Source organism: Gymnoscopelus microlampas (genome assembly GCF_963454915.1).
Source record: "Gymnoscopelus microlampas genome assembly, chromosome: 3".
NCBI lineage: Eukaryota > Metazoa > Chordata > Actinopteri > Myctophiformes > Myctophidae > Gymnoscopelus > Gymnoscopelus microlampas.
In genome coordinates, this window is record NC_139940.1 from 6,964,466 (window position 1) to 6,989,802 (window position 25,337).

Genomic DNA, 25,337 nt, shown 5'->3' on the forward strand with positions numbered 1-25,337 from the left:
GCTCTTTCTGATCAATGCTGTTTTTAGACACCAGTCATTTTATTGAGATCTGGAATTCTTGACCCACCTGACTCCCCATCCCCATCTGATTTGGCCATAGAGTTAAAATAAGGATTTGGCCCGTTTGATGCCAATACTTTTATACTTTTACTCAAGTACATTTTGAATTCCGGACTTTTACTTGTAACAGAGCATTTATACATTGCAGTGTTGATATTTTTACTTAAGTAAAACATGTGAGTACTTTTCCCACCACTGAGTAATATGTAGATCATATTATGATCTTTACAGTCTATTTGTCCCTCTAAAGAGTTAACTTTAATCAGGAAGAGAACACCAGGGAGGGGGGAGGAGCATTTCAGTGTCATTTCACAGTGAAACGAAACTTACACAGTCATTCTGTAAACAAAACTATAGCCTAGTTACAATTGGTCTGAAAGGATTTTCACATCAGAGTAAAGAACATCGCTTCAATCTTTTTAAGGTGCATAAAGCCAAGTCCACATAAAGATTTTCACAGAAAGATACATTCTACATCCAAACAGGTTAGTTCAGAATTTGCTCCAATCGGAATCCTATTCTTGTTTGTATTTAGATCTTAGGGGAGTGGTAGCCCTGAAACATGACTGGCATCATGTGAACCATGGCTAGGGGAGTGGTTGTTATGATATATAGCTCACTTTTAGTGACAGATTCTTCCAAAAAACGCACGCGGATGCCACATAGTCGGAGAAAAGGTCTGTCGGATTAACGCATGCCTCCCCTTCCAAAGTACCCTACTTAATTCTGTAGTTAGACTTGAGTTGTTTGTGTTGGCATTTTACATTAGCTACATGGCAAAAATCTGTGGTGGAAAAAGTAAAAGTATCAATCTGTTACTGTCCATGTCAACCACTTGAAATTGCCAGTAAATGTCTGTGTGGTAATTAAAAAGTAAACTTGGAGTGCTCTCCTTGTCTATTCTTCTTATTAATTACTTTAAGAATCCAGCAGCACCCACTTTTCAGACTATAACCGTGAGTTCAGCACAACTTATTTTCTACATTTACACTATATGGCGGCAGCCATTTAGTTAATGTGTTCAGAGTGCTTTACAGTCAATCTTAACAATATTAATGTTTTTAGGCATGACTGATGGGTTACTAAAACTTCTTCTCTCCTCTCCTCCTACAGCTATGGCCTCTGCCAGCAGTGTGATATCAGAGGATAATTTTCTCTGCTCTATCTGTCTGGATCTCTTCAGTCAGCCTGTAGCTATCCCGTGTGGACACAGCTTCTGCAAAGCCTGCATCACAAAGTACTGGGACAGCAGTGACCTCTGTCACTGTCCCATGTGTAAAAAAGCTTTTGATCGGAGACCAGATCTCTGTGTCAATACGCTGATCTCTGAGCTGGCTGCTTATTTCAAGACGTCTAATATAGATGCTCCCATTCCCATCCCAGAGGAGGTTCCCTGTGATGTCTGCTCTGACACTAACATTAAGGCCCTGAAGAGCTGCCTGTCATGTGTGGCCTCTTATTGTGAGACGCATCTGGAGCCTCATCACAGAGTTGCGGCCTTGAAGACGCACAAGTTAGTCGACCCTGTAAAACTGGAGGACAGGATGTGTAAAGAGCACGGCAAGATGCTGGAGCTCTTCTGTAGAAGAGACCAAAAGTACATTTGCATCACATGTTCAAAGACGGATCATAAAGATCACGACACAGTCCTGGTAGAGGTAGAGTACGAAGAGAAGCGACCGCAGCTGGACAAGACAAAGGCTGAGCTAGAGAAGATGATCCAGGAGCGACAGGAAAAGATTCAGCAGTTCAAAGTCACAGTAGAGAAGAATAATATAACAGCAGAGAATGAAAAAGCTGACACTGTTCAGGTTTGCTCTGCTCTGGTGTCTTCCATTAAGAGAACACAGGCTGAGCTCATCGAGGTGATAGACTTGAAGACCAGATCAGCAACACGCGAGGCTGAAGGCCTCATCAAAAAGCTGGAGGAAGAAGTCACTGAGCTCCAGAGGAAAAGTATTGAGCTGGAGCAGCTCTCACACACAGAGGACCACCTCCACCTTCTCCAGAGCTTCCCATCCCGCTACAGCGTAACACACCTGAGCAAGTTGAGTCAGGTTAAGCTGACATGTGAGGTGAGTGTGAAGAATATAAGGACAGCTATCGCGACTCAGCTGCAGAAGACACTGGATGGAGAAATGGAGAAGCTCCCTGAAGTCATGCTGAAGAAGATTCAGCAGCAGTATGCAGTAGATGTGACACTAGACCCTGACACAGCACATCCTAATCTCATCCTGTCATTGGACGGGAAACAAGTGAAATATGGAAACGTGAAAAAGATTCTTCCTGACAAGTCAGGGAGATTTGATCAAATTCCCTGTGTGCTGGGAAAAGAGGGCTTTTCTTCAGGGAAAGTTTATTATGAGGTTCAGCTTAAAGGGAAGACCGTGTGGACCATTGGGGTGGTTCATCAGTCCATCAACAGAAAAATTGAAAGTATGAATTCAGTTCTGTTTTTGCAGGTGGTCAATGGAGGAAACTACTCAGCGAGGCATGAATATATAAAGGCCGGCTCTGTAAAAATTGATGTCCAGAAGATTGGTGTGTTCTTGGATTTTGAGGGAGGGCAGGTCTCTTATTATGATGTTGAAACCAGGGCTCTTCTCCACTGCCGCGGCTCTTTATACGTTGATAAGAAAAACTCAATTTTCCCAATGTTCTCCCCGCTCATTCTTAATGGTGAAGAAAATTATGCTTCTGTGATCATCTCTCATGTTAAGCAAAAATGAAAACACTGTTATTCTTGAGTTTCGTAGAAGGAGTGGATTATTGCCAACTTCACTTGCAGAAAAATATTTTGTGTTGATCCCCCCCGAAAAAAAATACCCTATTATATTCAATATAGTCGACTAAATATTAATCTCACAGAATACTGTGGTTGAAGTACTGTAATGGATTGATGCGAGATTTTCTTTTTTATGCGATTTTCTCCAATGGACATGGTTCTATATAATGCTGGTGGCCTTTATAGGGACACAAGCCTACAGTGGTAACAACACTGTGAGGGTTGAGTTACATTATGCATGACAGTGATTAAGATGATGATGTTGAGGCAGTAATTACAAGACGAGGGCGAGAGGGAGGAGGTAAAATTGTCAAATGTTCATTTGAAACTAAAATTAAAAATACAATCCATTGTTGATGTACACATATGAATGATGACCTTTGGCTTTGTGTTACTCTTTTACAGGAGAAAGAAAATATGCACTGTGACAATAAATATATAAATCTTAGCTATGTTTAAATTTAGTTTGGATTTCTATTTATTACCCATAGCCAAGTAACGCGATTTATTGTACTGATGATTTTACTGGGTGGCCTATCTTTTCTATGTGAACATAAGATCAGTTCGCATCTTCATAATAATTACACTGCCTACAGCAGTGTGTGGCATTTTCTGTAAAGAAAACACAGAGGGGGGACATTTTCTTAACCACTTAAGCCCTGTACTGTATTCAGTCGTACGACAAATAGTGGAAATAGCAGATTTACAAGCCCACAAGCTTGTAGATCGGCTAATTTTGTGGTTGTGGTTAACATACATTTTTATTTTAATTGTGATATTATCAAACTCTAGTCTACATTTCATGAAAGGAAATGCGTGTTGTAACAAAAGGTTAAATCGGTAATGTCACGCGACTTTTATGTTAAAATGTTAATCACAGTTGTTCAATGTAAACATTATACAACATGCATATTCACTGAACTCACATTACAACATCTAATACATGACACACACAAAACGGGTCATCTCTTGAAAACCTTCAAGTGGGCCCTGTTTCCTTGCACTTTGTTCGCCTAGGAGGACCCTAAACATGGGCAGCAATGAGTATGAGTCCGTTAGACTTCAAGGTGTGAAGTTTAACCACGAAGTTCTTGATTGATTTATTGATTGATTGACGTATTTATTGACAAAAACACATAGTCTATGCATAAAATACAGTATATTGGTACGTAGCCTATCTGTCAATAGCACAAAACATCAAGAGGTGCCACCGTGGCAGGGGCTTTTACGTTTTCATTTTGCAACTTTTTGTGTTGAAACGGTTAATGCCTCGCGCCCCAATCCTTCGAGCCTGCAGATGGCGCTATGTGGAGCTCGCGGCGTTTCACTATTCCGGACGTGTAAACAAGAAGTTTTAACCGGAAGTTGTTTAGCATCAGATAAACAGCGGCTAGCAGCTAGCAGGACGAGCTAGCAGCAACTTAATACTAAGCACAGCAGCGCCGTTAAAACAAAAAAAAGAAGTCATTTTGAACTCCATCCGCTGCATATAGTTATACATCGAGGGACATTGATGTCGTTTGGTGGAACGCAGAACGGCGGGTGAGTGTTCAAACGGCCGCCCGAGTCTAACAAGCACTGCTGTCAACATGCTAGCTAGCTTCCTGACGTTAGCATGCTATCTTCACATGATTAGGTAACGTGATTTATCTAAAGCAGGGGTCTGTAACGTTTTTCAGGCCAATAAGGACCCCTTGGCTGAGAGAGACGATCCAGGGACCCCCATTAGATTTCATAGACCAGTGGTTCTCAAACTTTTTCATGTCAAGGACCCCCAAATTGACACTTATATTAGCCCGCGGACCCCCATTTGAAAAGATAAGCCCCCCAGTTTGACATGCATTAGGGCTGTGGACCCCCATTTAATGGCACTTCTATCTCTGGGACCCCAATTCATATTGTAAAATCAATGTTGATTAAACTCTGAGAGTGTACAAAAAAAAAACGGGTCCATTTGGTTCCATTTGTACACTCTCAGAGTTACAGACCCATAAGGGTCCATTTGGTTCCTATCCATCATTTAGCTGGGGACCCCTGGAACTCCCTCAAGGACCCTTTGAGAACCAATGTCATAGACCACTTAAACCGTCAATATTAAGTAAACTTGACCTTTCACTCTGTACTTGGTCTGCTCCCCCCCCCCCTCCCTCTACACCAAACCTCTTTGCCGAAAATAGCAGATCTACAAGCTTGTAGATCTGCTATTTTTGGTTAAAGATCTCCTCAGAATAGGGATGCTGCTGGCTTGAAGTGGTTAATGTGAAAATCACACAAAGATTTGGCGGACCCCCTGTAGTATCTCTCAGGACCCCCTAGGGCCTTGGTTCTCAAAGTGGGGTCCGGGGACCCCCAGGGGTCCTTGGTGGGGTTCCAGGGGGTCCCCAGCAAAATGTGATAATATAGCATCACAAAAAATGTTACCTTTTATATTTTAGCTATTCAAAAATATCAGATCTACAAGCTCATAGCGCGGCACCAAGTGCCAAGCTATGAGCTTGTAGATCTGATATTTTTGAAATTTGTGCAAATCTTTGAATAATTTTTATATATGTATTTTTTTTTTAAGCGAACATTCGAAACTCAAATCTTTGCTTCTCGGGGGTCCCTGGAACAAAAATATTTGAGATGGGGGGTCCACGGCCAAATACATTTCAATTTGGGGGTCCTTGACATGAAAACGTTTGAGAAGCACTGCCCTAGGGGTCCCGGACCCTGTGTTGAAGACCCCGTGTTGACTAAAGTCAAACTTTTGCACTTTACGTTGCGTGACATGGCAACGTGACCGTAGGTGATTTTGTTTAACATTAGCATTCTAACTTTACAAAGTCACGCAGGCATTAGTCTGCAGGTAGAACAATATTAGACACTGATTGATTGAATACTTAATTAACAGTTTGCAAAGATAGCCCAGAGGTACACATTTCATACAAAAGGATGCTAAAAGGATTAAACCCATGAAAGCACCATGGCTTGTTTCCATTAGGCTCCTGTGTATTCAATTCATCGAAACATCTAAAGACAAACAATGTTATGCAAAATATGCAAAAACATTATTGAGTAGTAATCAAAAAGAAAAATATGTACAGTAAACATTTGGGGGGGGGGGGGGGGGTCATTTCTTGTGATAGACTTTACAAGGGCCGTGTATGAATTACAGACACCTGTAAGTGCTCTTTTAGAGCGGTTTTGAAGGAAAGTAAGGATTCACACCTTTCATGACTGTTGGCAGGGGCGGATTAAGACTTCGTGTTGCCCGGTGCTTGGACCAACGGGGGGGGGGGGTCGAACGCTTCACCGGCGCGTTTCAATGTTGTAGCACGCTGCCCTGCATCTACATTTCGGCGTTCTTCGCCGTTTCTTTTTTTTTTTTTTACGCCGTTTGTGCCCCCCCCCCAAGGTTGGTAGTAGTCTGACAGGTACATGGATGTCTTTGTGGTGTCGTGTATCTTGTAGACCAGGGCCATTGCAAGTTGCGGTACTCTCTCTGTCCTCTACCCTGAGCCATCCCACCCTAGCAAAGTGAACAGGGGTTAAATGAGTTGTAGGTGTGAGTAAGGCCAAGTAGTAACCTCAACCTTACCAGTTTGTTTAGGGATGTCTGGAGCCTTGTTTTTAAGGCCTTTTGTGGTGCTATGGTACCATGAGGTGCATGCATAGTCAAAGTGTCATTGGATGAGTGCTCCTGTTAGAGTCATCAGTGTGTTCCTAGACTTCCTACTGACCAGAGAGGAGATCCTGTACAACAACATCCATTCAGACAGTAGACTATACAAGTAGACACATCTATGTACCTTAACATCTTGAACCCTAGCATCCCTTTTCTGATGAGAACTTTAGCCAAAAAATAGCAGATCTACAAGCTCACAACGCCTCGCAGGCGTTGTGAGCTTGTAGATCAACTATTTTTGGCAAAGAGGTATAGGTGTAGAGGGGAAAAAAGAGCAGACCACGTAAACAAAAAAAGTTGAATCTGAAACACAATTTTATACAATATAGAGGGGGGTCCCTGCTTCATCTCTCTCACAGCTAGGGGGTCCTTGGGATGAAAACGTTGAAGACCCCTGCATTATACACAACATCCATTCAGACAGTGGACCACTACATTAGACACAACATCCATTCAGACAGTAGACTATACATTAGAGTCTAATGTATAGTCTACTGTCTGAATGGATGTTGTGTCTAATCATTAGACAGAACATCCATTCAGACAGTAGACCAGGGGTATTCAACTAGATTAGGCAGGGGTCTAATTCGGGTCTAATTCGTCTAATTCGGGTCTAATTCGGGTCTAATTCGGTTCTATTTGACCAATATAAATCAACCTTTTTTCGGGTCTAATTCGGTCTAATTCGGTTCTATTTAAGGTTCTAAGTTAAGTTCCAATGAAAGATGGCCTTTCAAGAACTAATGAAGGATAAATAATTTGTACTGTTTTAACTTTGATAACATAAATCAAAGTTAAAATAGATAATAATTATGAAAATTAAAAAAAATAAAAATATATATATATATATATATATATATTTTTTTTTTGGAATATGGCCAGGGGCCACAAGGAAGCTCCTCGCGGGCCGCACGTGGCCCGCGGGCCGCCAGTTGAATATCTATGCAGTAGACTATACATTAGAGTCTAATGTATAGTCTACTGTCTGAATGGATGTTGTGTCTAATGATTAGACACAACATCCATTCAGACAGTAGACTATACATTAGACACAACATCCATTCAGACAGTAGACTATACATTAGACACAACATCCATTCAGACAGTAGACTATACATTAGACACAACATCCATTCAGACAGACAGTAGACCATAATAGCCTAAGCAACCTAGAAGCTATGAATGCTATCTGCATCTACAGTACGTAGATACTCACCAATATTTCACCTATCTCTGTCTCTTTCAAGTCTTTGCTTGATAGAAATCCACCGGTGTCATCTTATGAACAACTTTCTGTCAAATTCCCTGCAGCGATGTTTCTATGTGTTGGAGTTTGGAAGCACAGTGGTTCCCACACTTTTTAGTTTCCCCGGGACCCCAAACTAACGCGAAGCGACGCATTGTGAGCTTTATAGATCTGCTATTTTCACTACTTCTTAACCTTTTTTATTTTGTTTATGGAAATTATAAATTTTATACATTTTTATTTATGAAATACTTTTGAAACATTGTTTTTAGTTGCTGTGAAAAGTTGGGATTTCTTCTTTTGTTTAAACTTTTTAAAATCTTTTGTAATAATATATTTTTAAATGTAGGAATTAGGAAACAAAAAAAAGGAAAATATTCACTCGTGGTCGCGGACACATTTTTTAACCCATTAAGACCTGGAACTGTGTCATTTTTAGATTTGAGCTAAAAAAAGCATTGTTTTACACTTTGGGCTATTAAAAAATAGCAGATCTACAAGCTCATAGCGTGGCACCGAGTGCCGCGCTACGAGCTTGTAGATCTGCTATTTTTGAAAAATCTTGAAAATGTGTGCAAATCTTTGAATATATATATTTTTAAAGCGAACATTTTTAACTCAAATCGTTGCTTCTGGGGGGTCCCTGGAACAAAATATTTTGATGGGGGTCCGCGGCCAAATACATATAATTTTGGGGGTCCTTGACATGGAAAAGATTGAGCACCACTGATATAGAAACATACGTTTTTCAGAATACTGTTGAGATTTAGGAGACGTGTAGAATCGGCTTCAGGTCTCAATGGGTTAAATTGGTCCGCGACCCAAACATGGGCCCCGACCCACTGTTTGGGAAACAGTGCATTAGAGATAATAATGTTTTATTGTCCCAGACAGTCAGACTAATGCGTTTCTCTGTAATGTCTTGCTTGTGTCCTAGCCGCCGCAGTAAATGGGACCAGCCCGGTCCAGGGACGGGTGGTGCCGGGGAGGCGGAGGCGCCTACCGGGGCGCTGGATGCAGCAGCGGCGGTGGCAGCCAAGATCAATGCCATGCTGGTGGCCAAAGGAAAACTCAAACCCTCACAGATAGGGACCCCCGGACACCCAGACAAGATCGGCCCGCAGGTCAATATGGGAATACTGATATATTATTGATTTCAGCTGTTACAATTCCAAACATGCAAACATGACCCGCTTTAAATTACTTCAGTCTATATTATAGTAGCTTAATGACTAGTATTACAATTATATTGTCTTTTTTATGTCCAATGTATTTGTATTTAAGTTCATAAAGGTAGGGTAAGTGATTTACTTTAGTTAAAATAAGTGTTAAATAGCTCTGTATTCTGATAGCACTCATTGCTATAGAGTGTTTGTTCAGTAAAAGGAGTCTCCCATGTCTCTCCAGCTCTTTATTAACCCATTGATACAAGCTTGTAGATCTGCTATTTTTGAAAAATCTTGGAAAAAAAATGTTTTAGTTTTGTTTCCAAAAAACTCTAGGATTTAGATTGTTTTAAAGAATCGCCTCAGGTCTTAAAGGGTTAAACAGAAAATGCATTTTCAGTGCTCTCTCCTGATTGGCTTAAAATGTGTCACCTACCTGAAAATGTTCTGTGTTCTGTTTACTAAAGAGCTGGAGAGACCCCTGTGACCGAACAAACGCTCTGTAACAATGATTACTATCAGATTATAGTACTTGAACCTTTTTAACAAAAAAAATAAAATAAACCTAAGTATAACTAAATGCATTTGAAATTAAATAAAAATGTTACTTTTCAGGATTCTAATCAAAAAAATTGGAGGAACGCAGAACGGCGGGTGAGTGTTGAAACGGCCGCCCGAGTCTAACAAGCACTGCTGTCAACATACTAGCTAGCTAGCACAGCATAGCTAGTCACACCTTCAAAAATAGCACAAAAAAAAGTTCTGGATTCCAATTCAAAAATAGCAGATCTACAAGCTACTTGTAGATCTGCTATTTTTGCTATTAGGGGTGGGACGATATATCGCTATCGTCCCACCCCTACCCTCTACATCATCAAAGTTGCATCACCCCTGATATATACTATTAGGGGTGTGATGATGCTCTGTGCCGGCTGGGTTCAGTGATTTATGGAAACCACATCGCCAGTGGTGGAAAGTAACTAAGTTCATTTACTCAAGTACTGTACTTAAGTACACTTTTGAGGTACTTTTACTTTACTGGAGTATTTCCAATTGTCAGTACTTTCTACTCCACTACATCTCAGCGGCAAATATTGTACTTTTACTCAACTACAATTATTTGATAACTTTAGTTACTTTGCAGTTATAAATTATTACATTATAAAACATACATTAAAACCACTTTAGCCCTATTTTATACATAGGCTATTTGAAAATAGCAGATCTACAAGCTCACAACGCGTCACATCGCGACGTGTTGTGAGCTTGTGGATCTGCTATTTTCAAACATTTTAGTACTTTTACTTTTGGTACTTTAGGTATATTTTGATGCCAATACTTTTGTACTTTTACTCAAGTAAATGTTGATTTCCGGACTTTTACTTGTAACAGAGTACCTCTACATTGCATTGATGTGGGGTTTGAACCTGTGATGCCTCTCTCTCTCTCTGTGTCCTCCAGGTCCTAGGAGCTCAGGCTCCAAACAAAGCCAAAGACGACCTGGTGGTGGCCGAGGTGGAGATCAACGACGTTCCTCTGACCTGTCGTAACCTTCTGACCCGAGGACAGACGCAGGACGAGGTCATGCACAGTGCAACACTCACACAGTTTGATCACATCAAGTGTCAGAACAGGAACACTTAAACGAGTAGTTCACCCAAATAAATATTTATTTTCTATCAATTACACACCCCCATGAAGCCTTGAATTCATGGAGATTCTTTAGTTTTTGTTGCATTTCTAAGCCAATAATATGATGACCTGGTCATCGGTCAGTAGGAGACTCGGTAGACTACTAGACTCAATTGACTCAATTGAGTCTCCGCCATCAAATTATTGGCTTAGGAACGTGACAAAAACATCTCCATGAATTCAAGGCTTCATGCGGTGTACATTTTTTGGGTCAACTCAACTGCTCATTTTAAGTGTGATGTGTCGTGCGGCGAAAATTTCCGATCTACAAGCTCGCAGCATGTCGCGGATGTAATAGAATTTTTCTAATGGCAATCTGTGTCAAAATAATTTCTGTTCTATTTAATTGTATTTGGACCATAGAGGTTAACCGCACAGCAGGCAGTCTTGTAACAAGCTTCTGTTGCTGTCATTAGGGTCTAGTCAACAACTGCTCCAAGGTCTATTTCCGCTCTACTATTGTCTTTCTAGCTGGTTCAGTAATACCATTAATGTTGTCAATAAGTGTAACATGCCTGTACAAAGAATATGACCATTCAAGGGCAGCATCTTTGTTAGAGTTAGTAATGTGTCGTTCATGATCGATTCGTTCAAAATAACTAGTTAATTTGCCGTGAGCGCGAACGAGCTCGTTCACTTTCTGAAACTGTTACGTTCACGTGCGATGTAAAAAAAACGCTCCCGCGATGGTGTTTTACACACATTATAAAACATACATTAACCACTTTAGCCTTATTTTATACCTAGGCTATTTGAAAATAGCAGATCTACAAGCTCACAACGCGTCGCATCGCGATGCGTTGTGAGCTTGTAGATCTGCTATTTTCAAATATGTTAGCACTTTTACTTTTGGTTCTTTAAGTATATTTTGATGCCAATACTTTTGTACTTTTACTCGAGTAAATTTTGAACACTAGATAGCGCTACTGAACGAGAACGTGAATGAATCATTGCCGTGAACGTGAACGAAATCGTTCGTTCACTGAAATGAACTTTTTTTTCCCACCACTAGTTAGAGTGGACAACTATAAGAAGGTTCTGAGATTGGTGCTCCGGGTGCTTTTGACCGGCTGGGGGCTAGAGTGGTGTGTGGAGCCCGGGCCTCCTGGCCTGTGGCTATGGTGCTGAAATTCTGTTTTCATGCTTGAATCTTCTTCAATAAATTGTCAACACTTCACCCTGAGTGGATATTAATATTTTTTTCATAATGCGACGCATTCTGAGCTTGTAGATCGGCTGTTTTGTGCACAACGCCGTTGTCAGACAGAGGAGCGTAAATTAAACATCACTGAAGGAGTGCAACAATTCAACACATAGCTGATTAATCGAATGGCAGAAAATGTATTGAATAAAATGTTAGTAATGGAAATAATTGATGTGTTTAGCGATGGATCATGCCATTTGTTTCGCTTGTCTTTGTTCCATATTGTAAAATGAAGTCATATTGGACATTTAAATATACTTAGATACTTCTGATGTTTCTGGACAGTTTTAGTAAAGTCTGTGTTTCACTGGTCTTTGTGCAGATCAGTAAAGTGAGTGGCGCTGCCGTGTCCACCAGGGGGCGCTACATGGCCTCAGAGGAGAAGGGCAAAGCGCTGTCAGGGTGAGTCCTTTATATTGTGATCCTGTCTTATTACACCCGTGCAACCACGCAGCACAGCCACAGAGGTACTAAGCAACTATGAAGAACACATAGACCTGTGGTCTTCATAGTTCTCTGGTGATATTTTATACGTTGCCATAGGACAGTGTTCATACAGCGAAAATAAGCAAGCTCAAGCTCACTAAATAAGACATTTTCACTAAAAAGATGGTATGCCTATGTTGACATGCCAAACATTGGTACACCAGAGTTAAAGTGTTTAATGTTGTCTGCCTCCACAGGGACAGACCTCTGTACCTGCATGTCCAGGGACAGACCAGACAACTAGTGGACAGTAAGTACCTCTCCTACATCAATCTGCACCAGTGGTTTTCAAACGTTTTGTGTTCAAGGCAAATCAGAATGTCAAGTCACACCTTTATGAATGCTGGTGCAAAGCAACCTCTAATAACACGTGTTATCACTCTGTGAACCTTTTTATTTATATTTACTACTGCCAAATGAAAAGTAACCACATAACCACATTTGGAAATAAAATAGCAGACCTACAAGCTCACCACGCACCGGTGAGTTTGTAGATCTGCTATTTTTTTCCTGTATGAGATTTGATGATGTATAGAGAACCGAAGGACCCCGGTGAACTGTATATAGGGTTTTATTGTTAAGCCCTATTTCATACTTTAATACATTTGTGAAAATAGCCAATTCACAACCTTTCCTCCCCCGAACACGGCCAATTGTGTTCGTATTGGATGCTCGGCCTTGGTGGAAACACTGTGGTGGATTCACACTCTTAAGGTCATTTCAGACGGGAAGCGGCCAACGCGCCTATGTAATTCATTTTCAAGTGAGAGGCGGGCGATTATTTGGGACGGGCTGAGGGGCGGTGAGGCAGGCGGGTGCGGTCCCGTGAAATGCTCGTTTGTGCACGCGCGGGCGGCAAGAGCTGGATTGTGGTGAGCTTTCCTTTTCCCCCACACCACGCAGGAGGACAAAATGGCGATCACCGCTGATCCGAGCGGTAATGCCCACGTGGACCGCTTCCCGTCTGTCACAACCTTTAGACCTCGTGGTGGTAGACAGGACGTTTACACCTGCACCACCCGAGCGTCTATCTTTCTATATTCTTAGATTTTAACCGCATATAAATTATATGCATTATTATTATTATAAATACTTTTTATGAAGTTTATTTGATTTTAAATCTATGTATTATGTATTATTAATATATTTTATGACTTTTTGCGCTCTCCAGAAGCAGTAAACAGAATAAAGGAGATCATAACCAACGGGGTGGTGAAGGCAGCCACAGCCTCCTCCTCCTCGCCGTTCTCTCCCAGCGGAGGCATGATGGCCGTCCAGCAGCACAGCACTCCTCCCATCAGCTCCTCCATGCCTCCGCTCACCTCCATGCCTCACATCTCACACCATAAACCACACGTCCACTCTGGAGTGAGAACCTGTTTGTGTTCATGTTTAGCACTTAGCATGCTTTATTTCAGGGCTTTTCAACTGATTTTGACCCCAGGGACCACCGTCCTGACTAAGAGCAACCTGGGGACCACCACTAGTGTGCGTGGTGGGTCCATCATAGACCCCAGCCCACACCATAGTGGTGGGGGGGTTCATGCACCACATGGAGCTGGAGAAAATAGCTATAATATCAATATAATATCTAATAAAATACAGTGATTTTGTTTGAATATGATGGTATATGATTAAGGATTACTGTGATTATGGTAAGCTCACATTTCATATCACACACACACCATACAGTAAGAACTCAAGAACTCCTTTTTATTTACTTTAATATATCCTACCCAGGGTCCCCCACATGTCAAAATCTGGTGCTGTTTGGGAAGGCGAGTTATTTCCATTTGAGTTAAAAACCTCTTGTTAAGCAGTGCCCTGCCAAGCCAAAGTGCAGTAACGACGAGAAAAAAAATCACTGAATAAAAGTTTAAAAGTGATTCAACTGGTCAGACAAATGAGATATCGGCATATAAGTGATATTACACTAATTGTACATCTGTTCTTGAGGTAATTGTTTATCCCCCAAAATCACAAAAGCTAATTTGAACTTCGGGATACACAAATAAGTCGGTGTCCAAAAACGTAGTTACTGCACTTTGGTTAGGCAGGGTATGCAATTCTATATACAGTATAATACATTTTTGGGCGATCCCAAAAATTGCTTAGTGCTCCCTTTTAAACATGAAATGAGGTTTAAATATTCACAATATATATATTTTTTAATATTATTAAATTGATAGTTAACTTTTAGAATGTGTTTTATGGCATAGCTCTGCTGTAGGCTAGTTGTTTCTAAGAGGGTCTGTGTGTGTGTTGGTCTGTGTGCCTGGAATATAAAGGGTTATTAGATTAATGCGAAAAGACTAAAGAGCCATTGTAAATCCGCAATTCGGCTTTGTCTCAAATCTCTATTGCACATCTAAATCACTCACTCCAAATGTGTCTTCATGAACACTGGAGCAAACGTGTGTGTGTTCTGTGTCCGCCAGATGCATTACGTTCAGGACAAGCTGTTTGTGGGTTTGGAACACGCCATCCCAGGGTTTGTTGTGAAGGAAGGCGTGGAGGGACCAGGCTGCTCGTACCTGCAGCACATCCAGGCTGAGACCGGAGCCAAAGTCTTCCTGAGGGGGAGAGGCTCTGGATGTCTGGAACCAACCTCTGGACGAGAGGCCTTCGAGCCCATGTACATCTATATCAGGTGGGTATTGACTAGAGTTCTCAACGGGCCTGAAAATTAAGGCTCGGCCCTAACTGGGCCCGAGGCTCGGCCCGAACCCGACTATTACCATCATGTTAGGCCCGAAAGCCCGAAAAAACCTGAGGGGGGAAAAAATAAGATTTTTTTTTCTGTTCTGAATGTGTATTTATCTATTATTATTATTATTTAAAAAAAACATTAAAAAATATATACATTTTTTTTTTCATGGAGCCCGAGGCTCGGCCCGACCAATTAGCATACTTTTGAGGCCCGGCTCGGCCCGAAAATGTCGGGTCGGGTCGGGCCCGGTCGGGTTCGGGTAGAATTTGAGAACTAATGTACCTCTATATCAGGTGGGTATTGATGACAAGCATTATAATGACAACGGAGCTGTCACCAAAAAGCCTAAAATAAACGCTACACAGTATGACTTTAAACTTACAGTATGTACATCTACCAACAGGTCTGTATTTATCAATACAATTTGTATGTGTCAGGTTTTAGGTTGGTTATAAGAGGACGGTAGTTAGCAGTTAAACTTAAGATTATTTTAATGCATTTAAATGTTACATCAGTGCTTGAGGGCTTGTTTTTTTCTCCCCCACAGTCATCCTAAACCTGAAGGACTGGCAGCAGCTAAGACTCTGTGTGAGAACCTGCTACAGACGGTGAGGATTATAATGAAGCTATCTAGCTCTCTCTCTTTCACTCACACATTCAAACTGGAAGATGATTCAGAGGAGAGATAATTAGAAAAAATGCAAATCGGATATAAACTGTCCCCAGTTATCACTGTGACAGACAGGCATTCATTACACCCACTGTGTTGGGTGTAATGACACAGACGTGAACCCCGATCATCTGGAGCTACATTGACTTAAAGCTTAGTCACAACTCTCAGCTTTCCTACGGCCTTTCCTAGACTGTCTCCCTCTCAGCTTCCCTACTGTCTGTCTCTCCTACACTGTCTGCACCGCCGAATAAATGTTAAAATAGCAGACAAAAGTCCTCTGACTGATCTCAGAATCCAGACTCTGTTAACAAGCTGGTAACAGGAGCCTCTTACTGGACTGTCACATGTTTCACCCTGATAGACCCCTCAAAAAGCTAAACTATGGTGAACACACTCTTACATTCACACTTGTTTCAATGAAGCTTAATTATTTGTACAAGCTCTTGTTTTATTGGATCTCGTTTATTTGATACACTTATTTGATTTTCCTATGTGTCTCATCTGTTTATGAAAGTAGCCAGCTGATATATTGCACTTTTACCTGAGCGCTAGGTATACTCTTAGTTGCTTGTTTCAGAAGAGAATGCTTTGGATGCAGAGTCGCTTTGGATAAAAGCGTCTGCTAAATGACTGTCATGTTTTGATTTTAAATGTGGTCTCTCCAGGTCCATGCAGAGTATTCACGCTTCCTCAGTCAGATGAGTCCAATGATGCCACCACAAGGTACAGACGCTGGTCTCTCTCTAGTATGTGTCTGTGGTCTGGGTCTCGCTTGTGTCCGGTGATGTCTGTTCTCTCTCCTGTCTGAGCTCTCTCTCTCGTCCAGACGTTCTCAGTCTTTAATTTCAAGGACCTCCATAACTCGTAGACCAGGGGTCTTCAACGTTTTCAGCCCAAAAATAGCCGATCTACAAGCTCACAACGCCTCGCAGCGTGAGGCGTTGTGAGCTTGTAGATCTGCTATTTTTGGCTAAAGTCCTCCTCAGAAAAGGGAGGCTAGGGTTCAAGTGGTTAAGGTAAACAAAAAAAGATAACACACAAAGATTTGGCGGACCCCCTGTAGTAACTCTGAGGACCCCCTAGGGGTCCCGGACCCCCTGTTGAAGACCCCTGTCTTAGAAAGATGGAACCAAACGGAACCCGTAAGATTCACAGACCTGTAAGGGTCCATTCGGAACCCCCTCAAGGAACCACAAGGTTCCCTGCTGGACCCCACTTTGAGACTTTGTTGCTCTAGTATTTCTCTTATTTGGTCTCTTGCCTTTCTCTGGTCTTAACACATTGACTGCCTGAATTATTTTCACTGCCTATTGTTATTCATGCCAGAGATTTTTCAATGAAAAAAAAAAAAAGTACTCAGGAGCCGAGATACAAAATTTTAAAGTTTTAAGTTAACAAGGAAGTGGATGAGAGTAAAGATCTTCGAAAATTCATATCTCCTTGGTCTTTGGGTCAAAAAAAAAAAAAAAAAAAAGGCAAGTGATGAAAAGCTAATATCGAGTTAACTCGATCTAGGCAGTCAATGTGTTAACAAGAGTGCTGTGTGTCTTCCTAAATAACTATTTAAAGGGAGTTCAAAATTCCTCTATGCAGGAGAAACCCTGGGTTAGCTCTTGACACAAATTGGAGAGTGTTATGTCAGATATTTGCATGATGCATAATATTGTACTCTACTCTTTTATGAAGTGCCGCCTTAATCCATTAAGACATGAGGTGATTCTTAAAAAAAAAAAAACAGTATTTGGAAGAAAAAAAAAATCAAAGAAAATTGTTTTCACGATTTTTCAAAAATTGCAGATCTACAAGCTCACAGCGCGGCACTTGGTGCCGCGCTATGAGCTTGTATATCTGCTATTTTTGAATAGCCAAAGAAATCTAAAGTGACACAGATGCGTTCCAGGTCTTACATTAATAGGGCTGTCACGATTGTGACATTTTACATGACGATTAATAGTCACACAAATAATTACGATCAACGATTAATTGTGGTTTTGTCGTGGAACACTGGAGCATATGAATATTTTTTTAATTCCCGTTTGGCTTTGAAATTGCACAGGGCAGATATGACAAATAACCTAAATATACAAAGAAATGACTGACATATTTAATAAGTTAATACTTAAAGGTAGGGTAAGTGATTTACTTTGGTTAAAATAAGTGTTAAATAGCTCTATATTCTGATAGTACTCATTGCTATAGAGTGTTTGTTCAGTATTAGGAGTCTCCTTGTCTCTCCACCTCTTTATTAAACAGAAAATGCATTTTCGTTTCAGTTTCAGTTTCATTTCCAATTTTTGTCCAACCAGGACAGAGAACTCAATCAGGATATAGATTAAACAAGTGAGATTGGACGTGATGACACTAAGAAATGATTAGACAAAATTGGAACTGGAACACTATACAAATGAAGTTTAAAAATGGGTACTTTCTCCTGAATGGCTGAGATTTTGACACCTACCGAAAAATGTATTTTCTTTAAAGGTATGGTAAGTGATTACCATACCATGCCTACGCCTTAAGCCTGATGAACATGAGCTTGTTATTGGTTAATGGGGACCCTCGAGAGCAACCTTTCATCGTCTTCCTCATCTTCCTCCTCAGGGTTCATGCAGCCCCCGGTGTTAAACGGGATGCCCCCCCAGCCTCCATACTACCCCCCTGCTGGCTACCAGCCAGGGTTCCCCATGCCCCCTCCTCCCCCTACACAACCCCAACCTGCCCCCCCTCCCCCTTACTCTGTTCCCCCTCCCCTCCCGCCCCAGTACCCCCTCCCGGTCCCTCCTATCCCAGCCGCTGCCCTTCCACAGGTAAGACCTAGTTATTTTACTGTATCGTTGTTGTCGGGCAGAAACCTCTTATCTCCATATTCTAACGTTTTGTGTTTTTTCCCCATAAATTAACGCTCTACTTGATCATACTACAGTGTCACACAAAAGCATCAAAAGTAGAAGATCCACAAGCTCGAAGCGCAGGGCGAAGCGACACGTTTGGAGCTTGTAGATCTGCTGCTTTTGCAATTTTTTTTATTTGAATACTGAAAAGTAATAGTTTTGGACATATGAGGTTTCCACCTGACAGAGACGATATCCTGTATGTTTGTATGTTATGGCTGGTCCAAATGCTATTTTATATATTTGTATACACTAAGGGCTAGTACACACTGCAGGATATTTGCTCCGATTATGCTGTCGGGGACCTTTTTTGGCACTCGCCGACAGAACCCCCGATCTGGCGCAGATCGGGCTTTGATTGCTGAGCTTTTGCTCGCTGTGTTTGAAAGGCTCTGCGAGAGGGTCTGGCCGCAATAATAGGGCTCGGCTATGCCTTCCCGAGCGTTTCTAGATCTATCTATTTGTCTCTGTCGCCGACTGAACAGTGCCAGGAGAGTCCGAGGTGTGTGTGTGTGTGTGTGTGTGTGTGTGTGTGTGTGTGTTTTAACAGACAGATATATGGATAGTTTGCCAAAAAAAGGTCATGTGTATTCCCGAGAGAGAGAGATAGACTTGCAGAGAAATGGTTAATGAATTGACAAAATGACAATCAATAGCGTCCGGTCTCGAGCATATATCACAGGAGCCTTGCACGTTTTCTTGAGATGTCGGTTAAAATGAATTGGAATAAAAATAAATGTATGTATATCGGGTCTGGATCACATCCTAGGGAACTCTTGCAGTGTGTGATCCCTAATCAATCTTGTAGTGAAAAGCACAACGATATATGACAGCCGATTTCAAGAAAGAGACTCCTGTAGTGTGAAATGCTTAACAATCAGATGACTCCCGACCACTTTAAAAGTCCTACAGTGTGTAGCTGCCAAAACGAATTTTAACCACTTTTTTACCTTGTAAACCTGTGATGTGACAATAAACCTGATTCTGATTCTGCCCTTAGACATTTTTAGTTGCAAAGCTCAGAACAATGTTAAGATGCATCCAGTTTGGGTACATTTAGCGATCACATTTTAGCAATGTCTCAATGGACCATGAACCGTTTGAGCTTACCTTTAATTATTTTCATTGAAATAAAGTATTAAAGCTGCAATCCAGAACGTATTTGAATGAATAAAACATTTTAACCAATCTGTAATGGAAGAGTGTCTGTACAGTGTAACTAGTACATCTGCTGTTGTAGTAGTCCTGCCGGAAACTCTGATGCACAATATCTTCCCTGACCAAGTGAGGATGGACCAAATTATGGATTGCAGCTTTAAATTGAAATGAGACGAGACCTCAGTGTCATAAACTCGGAACATGAAACGGGGCTAAAGTAGTCTTATGCTATTAGCGTGATAATATCGATATTTCACTGGAACTTAAGGAATAGGGGACTTCTCATGAACAAACGCTATCATGTCGATAATCAGAAAACATTGAAAAGCCACACATGAAGCTCCTCTGTGTAAGTGCAGATTGCTGACACCTGCCCTAGTTGCCCAGTATAACCCATAACTCACTGCTCATAACTCACTGCTCTTTTTGTCTCCGCCAGGAGACTATGTTTTCGTTCTCGTCCTTCCGTGTGTCCACCAAGCTAACATTGGTCAAGCTTCACGTGACACGTGACAATATGTTGAAAGGGTGTGCTTTGATTGGCTAGCGAGACGCATGATGAAATAGAGACCTAAATAGGTGTGTCACTTCAAAAGATCATTTATATCTTTTGAAGTGAGGTAAGACAGGATTAATCAGGAACAGTACTGGCGGAGACCTGTGCTCCGAGGAGCTAGTTCAAGCTATTTTCAGTAGTGGATTTTCTAACTAAATCTTTTATTGTTATCGTGAAACTAGCAGATCGACACACTCAGAACGTTTCTCATGGGTGATACGTTGTGAGCTTGCTGTACATCGGCTATTTTTGCTATCCGCCGTGAGCAAAATCACACCTATTGTGTATATATACAATAATAATCTCTTAATACGTGGTTGTTATTGAGGGCTGCTGTCAGGCAATGATGTGTCCTTGGGTTTCATGAAAGGCGCTATATAAATTCAAGTTATTATTATTTGATGTTATTACTGACTGGCTGTACATCACCTGTGTTACAAAGAAGCTGTGTTCCTGTCAGAAGAGTTTAATTACACCGTTTCTCTCGTCAGACTCTTCCTCCTCCTGTTCCCTTCCCACCGTCTGCTCCTGTACTTCCGGTCCCGCCCAAAGCCCCGCCTCCAACAGCCCTAGCCACTCAAAAGAGACGCTTCAAAGAGGAAGTTGACGATGAGAAGGACAGTGGACTTCTGGGATATCAGGTGATCATCAGCGTCTGACCTCAGCTCAGATCTGACCTTTTCTCACTGTCTATACGAAGAGTTGACTTCCAAAACAGTACATACACACTCTGCTTCACTTAAAGGTGCACTTCACCTATTCTCAACCTTATGTATTCATATAATCGGTCCTCACTAATGCTCATTATTCAATGGCACAATTTCCGTCGACTCATTCTGCCTCTCATTGGTGGGCTGTTGACAGTTCAGAAACATGTCTACCAGTGACATCATCGATAGGGATTCCAAGCTAATAGAAAGTACAGCCTTTCTCTTCCAGACAGTTAGCATGCTGAAGTAGAAGCCATTGTTCTTGCATTGACAAAAAAATCTACATTGTTTGATATGACAAAACCTGCCTACCGATGATGTCACTGGTAGGCAGGATTCCACAGCCCTCCTCTGAGACACAGAGTGAGTGAAAGGAAACGGTACCATTTTGTGATGAGCATTAATTAGTGAGGACCAATTGAATGAACATGTGTTGAAAATGGGTGAAGTGATCCTTTTAAGCAAACATTTATTTAAGTAATGTGTTGGTTGGTTTATTACTTTAGTATGTTTCCTGGTCCTTTTTATTCTATCAATAAGATCCCTAACTTCAGGAAAGTTTGTAAAAATGTGTAATACTTTTGTAACTTTAATCATTTGATAAGCTAAGAAAGGTGTCTAACTGGTAATGGTGGGTAGATGGATTCTTACCAGTAGCTTAATGATGGTCATAATGTTATAGATGTGTCTGGGTTTGTATTAAAAGGCGAATCTCTGATTTAGAAAGAAACTCTTCATATTGTTCTTTCCTGCACTTTCCCCTCCTCCTCCTCCTCCTCTCTCTATTGGTTGTGTCTCGTCTACAGTTAAACCCTGTGTCATTCTTCCTCCAATAGAGACGTAATGTTGTAGACTTGGTTACCAGGGTTACACTGCTGATTAACAGCTCTACAATCTGGAAGTTTCAGGAACAAATCATTTGTTTTTGCAACAATTACTTTGATATGTCGATGTTGTGTTGTTATCAAGCATTAGGTTGGTTTATTCAGTGCATAATGACTTTAATAAGTGGATGTTGTGTTATCAAACATTAGGCTGGTATATTCAGTACATAATGACTTTAATAAGGGGATGTAGTGTTATCAAACATTAGGTTGGTTTATTCAGTGCATAATGACTTTAATAAGTGGATGTAGTGTTATCAAACATTAGGCTGGTATATTCAGTGCATAATGACTTTAATAAGGGGATGTAGTGTTATCAAACATTAGGCTGGTTTATTCAGTGCATAATGACTTTAATAAGTGGATGTTGTGTTATCAAACATTAGGCTGGTTTATTCAGTGCATAATGACTTTAATAAGTGGATGTAGTTTTATCAAACATTAGGTTGGTTTATTCATATGCATAGATAGTGTTGTGTGCTAATCCTGCCTGTGTGTCTTTCTGCTCATAGCATGGACCCATTCATATGACTCATTTAGGTGCAGGCTTCCCAGTGGACAGCCCTGAGACCTCAGGACCCCCGACACAGAGTTCCTCTGGCACACCGAGTGAGAGGGACAGGTTAGTTCATAATGATGTTATGATAATAATACAATTATAGAAGCCACAACACACAGGAGCAATTTTAGTCATCATTTTGTTTTTATGACTGGGATTTTAGCAGGTAACAGTCAACACCCGTCAACCCTCCATTTCTTTCTGGGTTTTTCCTGTATTTACCTTTCTCTACTGCTGTCACATTTAACTCTCTGTGCCAAGCCCCGAGATATCCCGAGTTTTTTCTGAATGCCCTCAGTGCCAGAACGAGAAATCCCGAGTTTTTACTTAATGTTGTTTTATAGACCGTCACGGTCTGATCTTGAATCCGAAGGGAGCAGTAAAACTGTAGCACAAACGGATACGGAAATAATGGATTACTAGACGCGTGTTTCCAACCGGCTGTAGCGAAGGGGACACTAGCTCCGGATGCAATGTTTTGCTTCCGGAGCAATAGTCAGAGACTCCTGCTCCGGAAACACACAGTGAATCGATCGATAAATATGGATGTAAACTATTTATGACAACTTTAAAACTACTAAAACACGAAAATCGCTCGAAAATCGCTTGGCACTGGGTGAGTACATTATGAAAATACTCTGGCAGTCAAATAGTTAAACATCTCCCTGTGAATTTATTTAGTTTTCTTCAATTAAGGTTTATAAATGCTTCATAATTCATTTGTAATGTCATCTTTTTCTTCAAATGGATTTACAAAACAAAAGTATCAAAAACCGTTATCAAGTAATGGTTTCAACTATCTCCCTGTCTCTCTCTCTCTCTCTCTCCCTCCTCCTCCAGTAGGCAGCTGATGCTTCCACCCATCCCTGTAAGTGGAGGAGTGAGACCCAAGATGGAGGACAGGAGAGTGCTGCAAAGCCCTCTGGGTAAGGGCCTCATGTCACGGCCTTGTCTGACCTCTGACTCAAACGACCGCAGACAGAGTTCATAGACAGAGTTCCTTAGTCCATTAGCCTTTCATAACCATCAACTTCATTATTTGTATAACCTTTGGAAAACACAAAAACAAAATCACACCTCCAGTTAGGTTGTTGTAAAAATATATGAATATGCTGGTAATATGAATCTATTCATAGTTGTAAATATACTCGTAATAATATTAATATACTGGTAGTTGTAAATATGTATGTAATCTATGACTCATCGGGTAGTTGCATACAAGTAATAAAAAAAAGCGTATAACTCAAAACAATATAACATCATTTTTTTAAATTCTATGCAATTGATTAGACTGGATTGTTATCCAAACAAGCTATCCAGCATTACAGCTATTACAAATAAATGAAGTCATACGATTCTAATGAGATCAAATATAAAGTTCTACCATACTACACTATGAATAAAATAAACCAAATCACACAATGCTGCATTAAAAAGAATAGGTAAACAAAATGGAAAAAAAGTGACACTATCATTACTAATGTTTCTGTTATTCTGGTTAATTGAAAAACGGGACAAAATAGGACCTTGACTTTGGTTTCCGTCGGACCCCCTCCTCCCCTACCGTACCGTCCTCTCTGATGACATCATCAGTGTGGAGTGTCTGTGGTTGTGTATTCTTTCCTCACTAACCACGCTCTCTCCTGTTCTTGTGTTTTTCTCTTTCTTCTGTGTTTTCTCTTCTCTTCCATGTCTCTGTGGGGGCGTGACCGATGCTGGCTGGGGTGCCCATGTGATGCCATCCTGCCACTCCCATTGGACGGCCCCTATACCGACCAATGGCTGCTCTCCTTGTGACATTTAATTAACGTTTGAATGTTGACCGTTAACGAAACCCGTTTCTCCCACACCACCATGCTCTGTTCTCTTTCTTTTGTTGTTGTCTGTTTCTTTTTGTCTCCCCCCATCTCTCTCTCTCTCTCTCCTTCTCTCTCTTTCTCTCTCCTCCTCGCAGAGCCGTCAGCAAAGAGGATGAAGGCCGGCCTGGTCGCGTACACCGGAGACTCGTCTGACGAAGAGGAGGATCTCTTAGCGGTGGGGGGGTCAGGTAACCCACCCGGGGGGCTCAACCCCCCTCCTCCCCCCACCTCTTCCTCAGCCTGGACCCCAGGCTACCGCTGCCCCCCGCCTCCACCGCACCCCCGCCCCAAAACACACCCCCCCCAGCAGCAGCAGCCGCAGCCCATGCCTTTCTGGATGGCACCCTGATGAGCGGAATGAACCCAGTGACATTTGGCGGGGGGTCACATTAGAAATGGTCTCAACACCTCTCTGTATTCTCAACACACATTTTGTGAACCTCTTAAACTTTTGATTTTTAAAGCTGGTTTCAGTTTAGTTTGGAATGATGAACCTTTCCGGATAAAGGAAGCGCAAAAAACTAAAATAAATATAACATGATGTTGTACATCTGTTCTTTTCCTTCTCTAGAACCTCTCCATTTCCTTAACTGTCATGTAGTCTTTTTGTACAGATCAGATTGGACTTCTATGTAGAAGACTGAATTTTGTGAAATAAACGTAACTTATTGCTGCATTTTAATCTCTGTCATGGTCTGGTTTGTCTGTATTAATTGTTCATGTAATGATTATAAGGAAGATTTATAATTCAAAAAGTGCTATTTAGGTTTTTCTTTATTTTAACTTTTTTTAAATTGATAATTTTTATGAAGCAGTGTGTGTCATATTTTTGTGATTCATTGATATTTTCTGAATATTCCAGTATTGTTTATTGGTGAACCAGCCTACTCTGACTGAGGGATCCTAAGGCCAGCCTGGAGGTGATCCCTCCACCTGGTTCTCGGCCTGCCCCGTTGGCCTCCTCCCAGCTGGGCAGGTCTGGAGCTGGAAGGGCTATGAGCTTGTAGATCTGCTATTTTTTTTTTATTCGT

General features: G+C 41.3%; 2 protein-coding genes across 7 annotated transcripts; both read left to right on the plus strand.

Moving 5' to 3' along the window:
• The first annotated feature begins 422 nt into the window (after positions 1–422).
• On the plus strand, positions 423–3,244 carry LOC311042296 (E3 ubiquitin-protein ligase TRIM39-like). Its single transcript, XM_084052942.1, has 2 exons — positions 423–545; positions 1,174–3,244. Exon 2 carries the CDS (start codon positions 1,176–1,178, stop codon positions 2,787–2,789), a length of 1,614 nt encoding a protein of 537 aa, XP_083909068.1. The 5' UTR covers positions 423–545; positions 1,174–1,175; the 3' UTR covers positions 2,790–3,244.
• Positions 3,245–4,229: 985 nt separating this feature from the next.
• Positions 4,230–25,002, plus strand: khdc4 (KH domain containing 4, pre-mRNA splicing factor). Of its 6 annotated transcripts, none has more exons than XR_014600041.1 (15): positions 4,230–4,387; positions 8,696–8,882; positions 9,540–9,578; positions 10,386–10,505; positions 12,143–12,222; positions 12,504–12,556; positions 13,478–13,674; positions 14,745–14,956; positions 15,564–15,624; positions 16,355–16,412; positions 18,291–18,496; positions 20,786–20,935; positions 22,429–22,510; positions 23,288–23,373; positions 24,402–24,463. XR_014600041.1 is itself a non-coding variant. In XM_084047682.1 (15 exons), exons 1-15 carry the CDS (start codon positions 4,359–4,361, stop codon positions 24,653–24,655), a joined length of 1,839 nt encoding a protein of 612 aa, XP_083903808.1. In that variant the 5' UTR covers positions 4,230–4,358; the 3' UTR covers positions 24,656–25,002. The 6 variants fall into 6 exon arrangements, 5 of the variants coding, with proteins under 5 accessions (XP_083903808.1, XP_083903807.1, XP_083903809.1 ...); XM_084047682.1 differs by having other exon boundaries at positions 22,401–22,510; positions 23,291–23,373; positions 24,402–25,002; XM_084047681.1 differs by having other exon boundaries at positions 22,401–22,510; positions 24,402–25,001.
• The last annotated feature ends 335 nt before the right edge of the window (positions 25,003–25,337 follow it).

Coding starts and splice junctions, on each gene's coding strand:
- LOC311042296 (XM_084052942.1), top strand. CDS start 1,176: ATGGCCTCTGCCAGCAGTGTGATATCAGAGGATAATTTTCTCTGCTCT.
- khdc4 (XM_084047681.1), top strand. CDS start 4,359: ATGTCGTTTGGTGGAACGCAGAACGGCGG. Junction 12,557..13,477: donor GACCAGACAACTAGTGGACA/GTAAGTACCTCT, acceptor TGCGCTCTCCAG/AAGCAGTAAACAGAATAAAG. Junction 16,413..18,290: donor TCCAATGATGCCACCACAAG/GTACAGACGCTG, acceptor CTTCCTCCTCAG/GGTTCATGCAGCCCCCGGTG.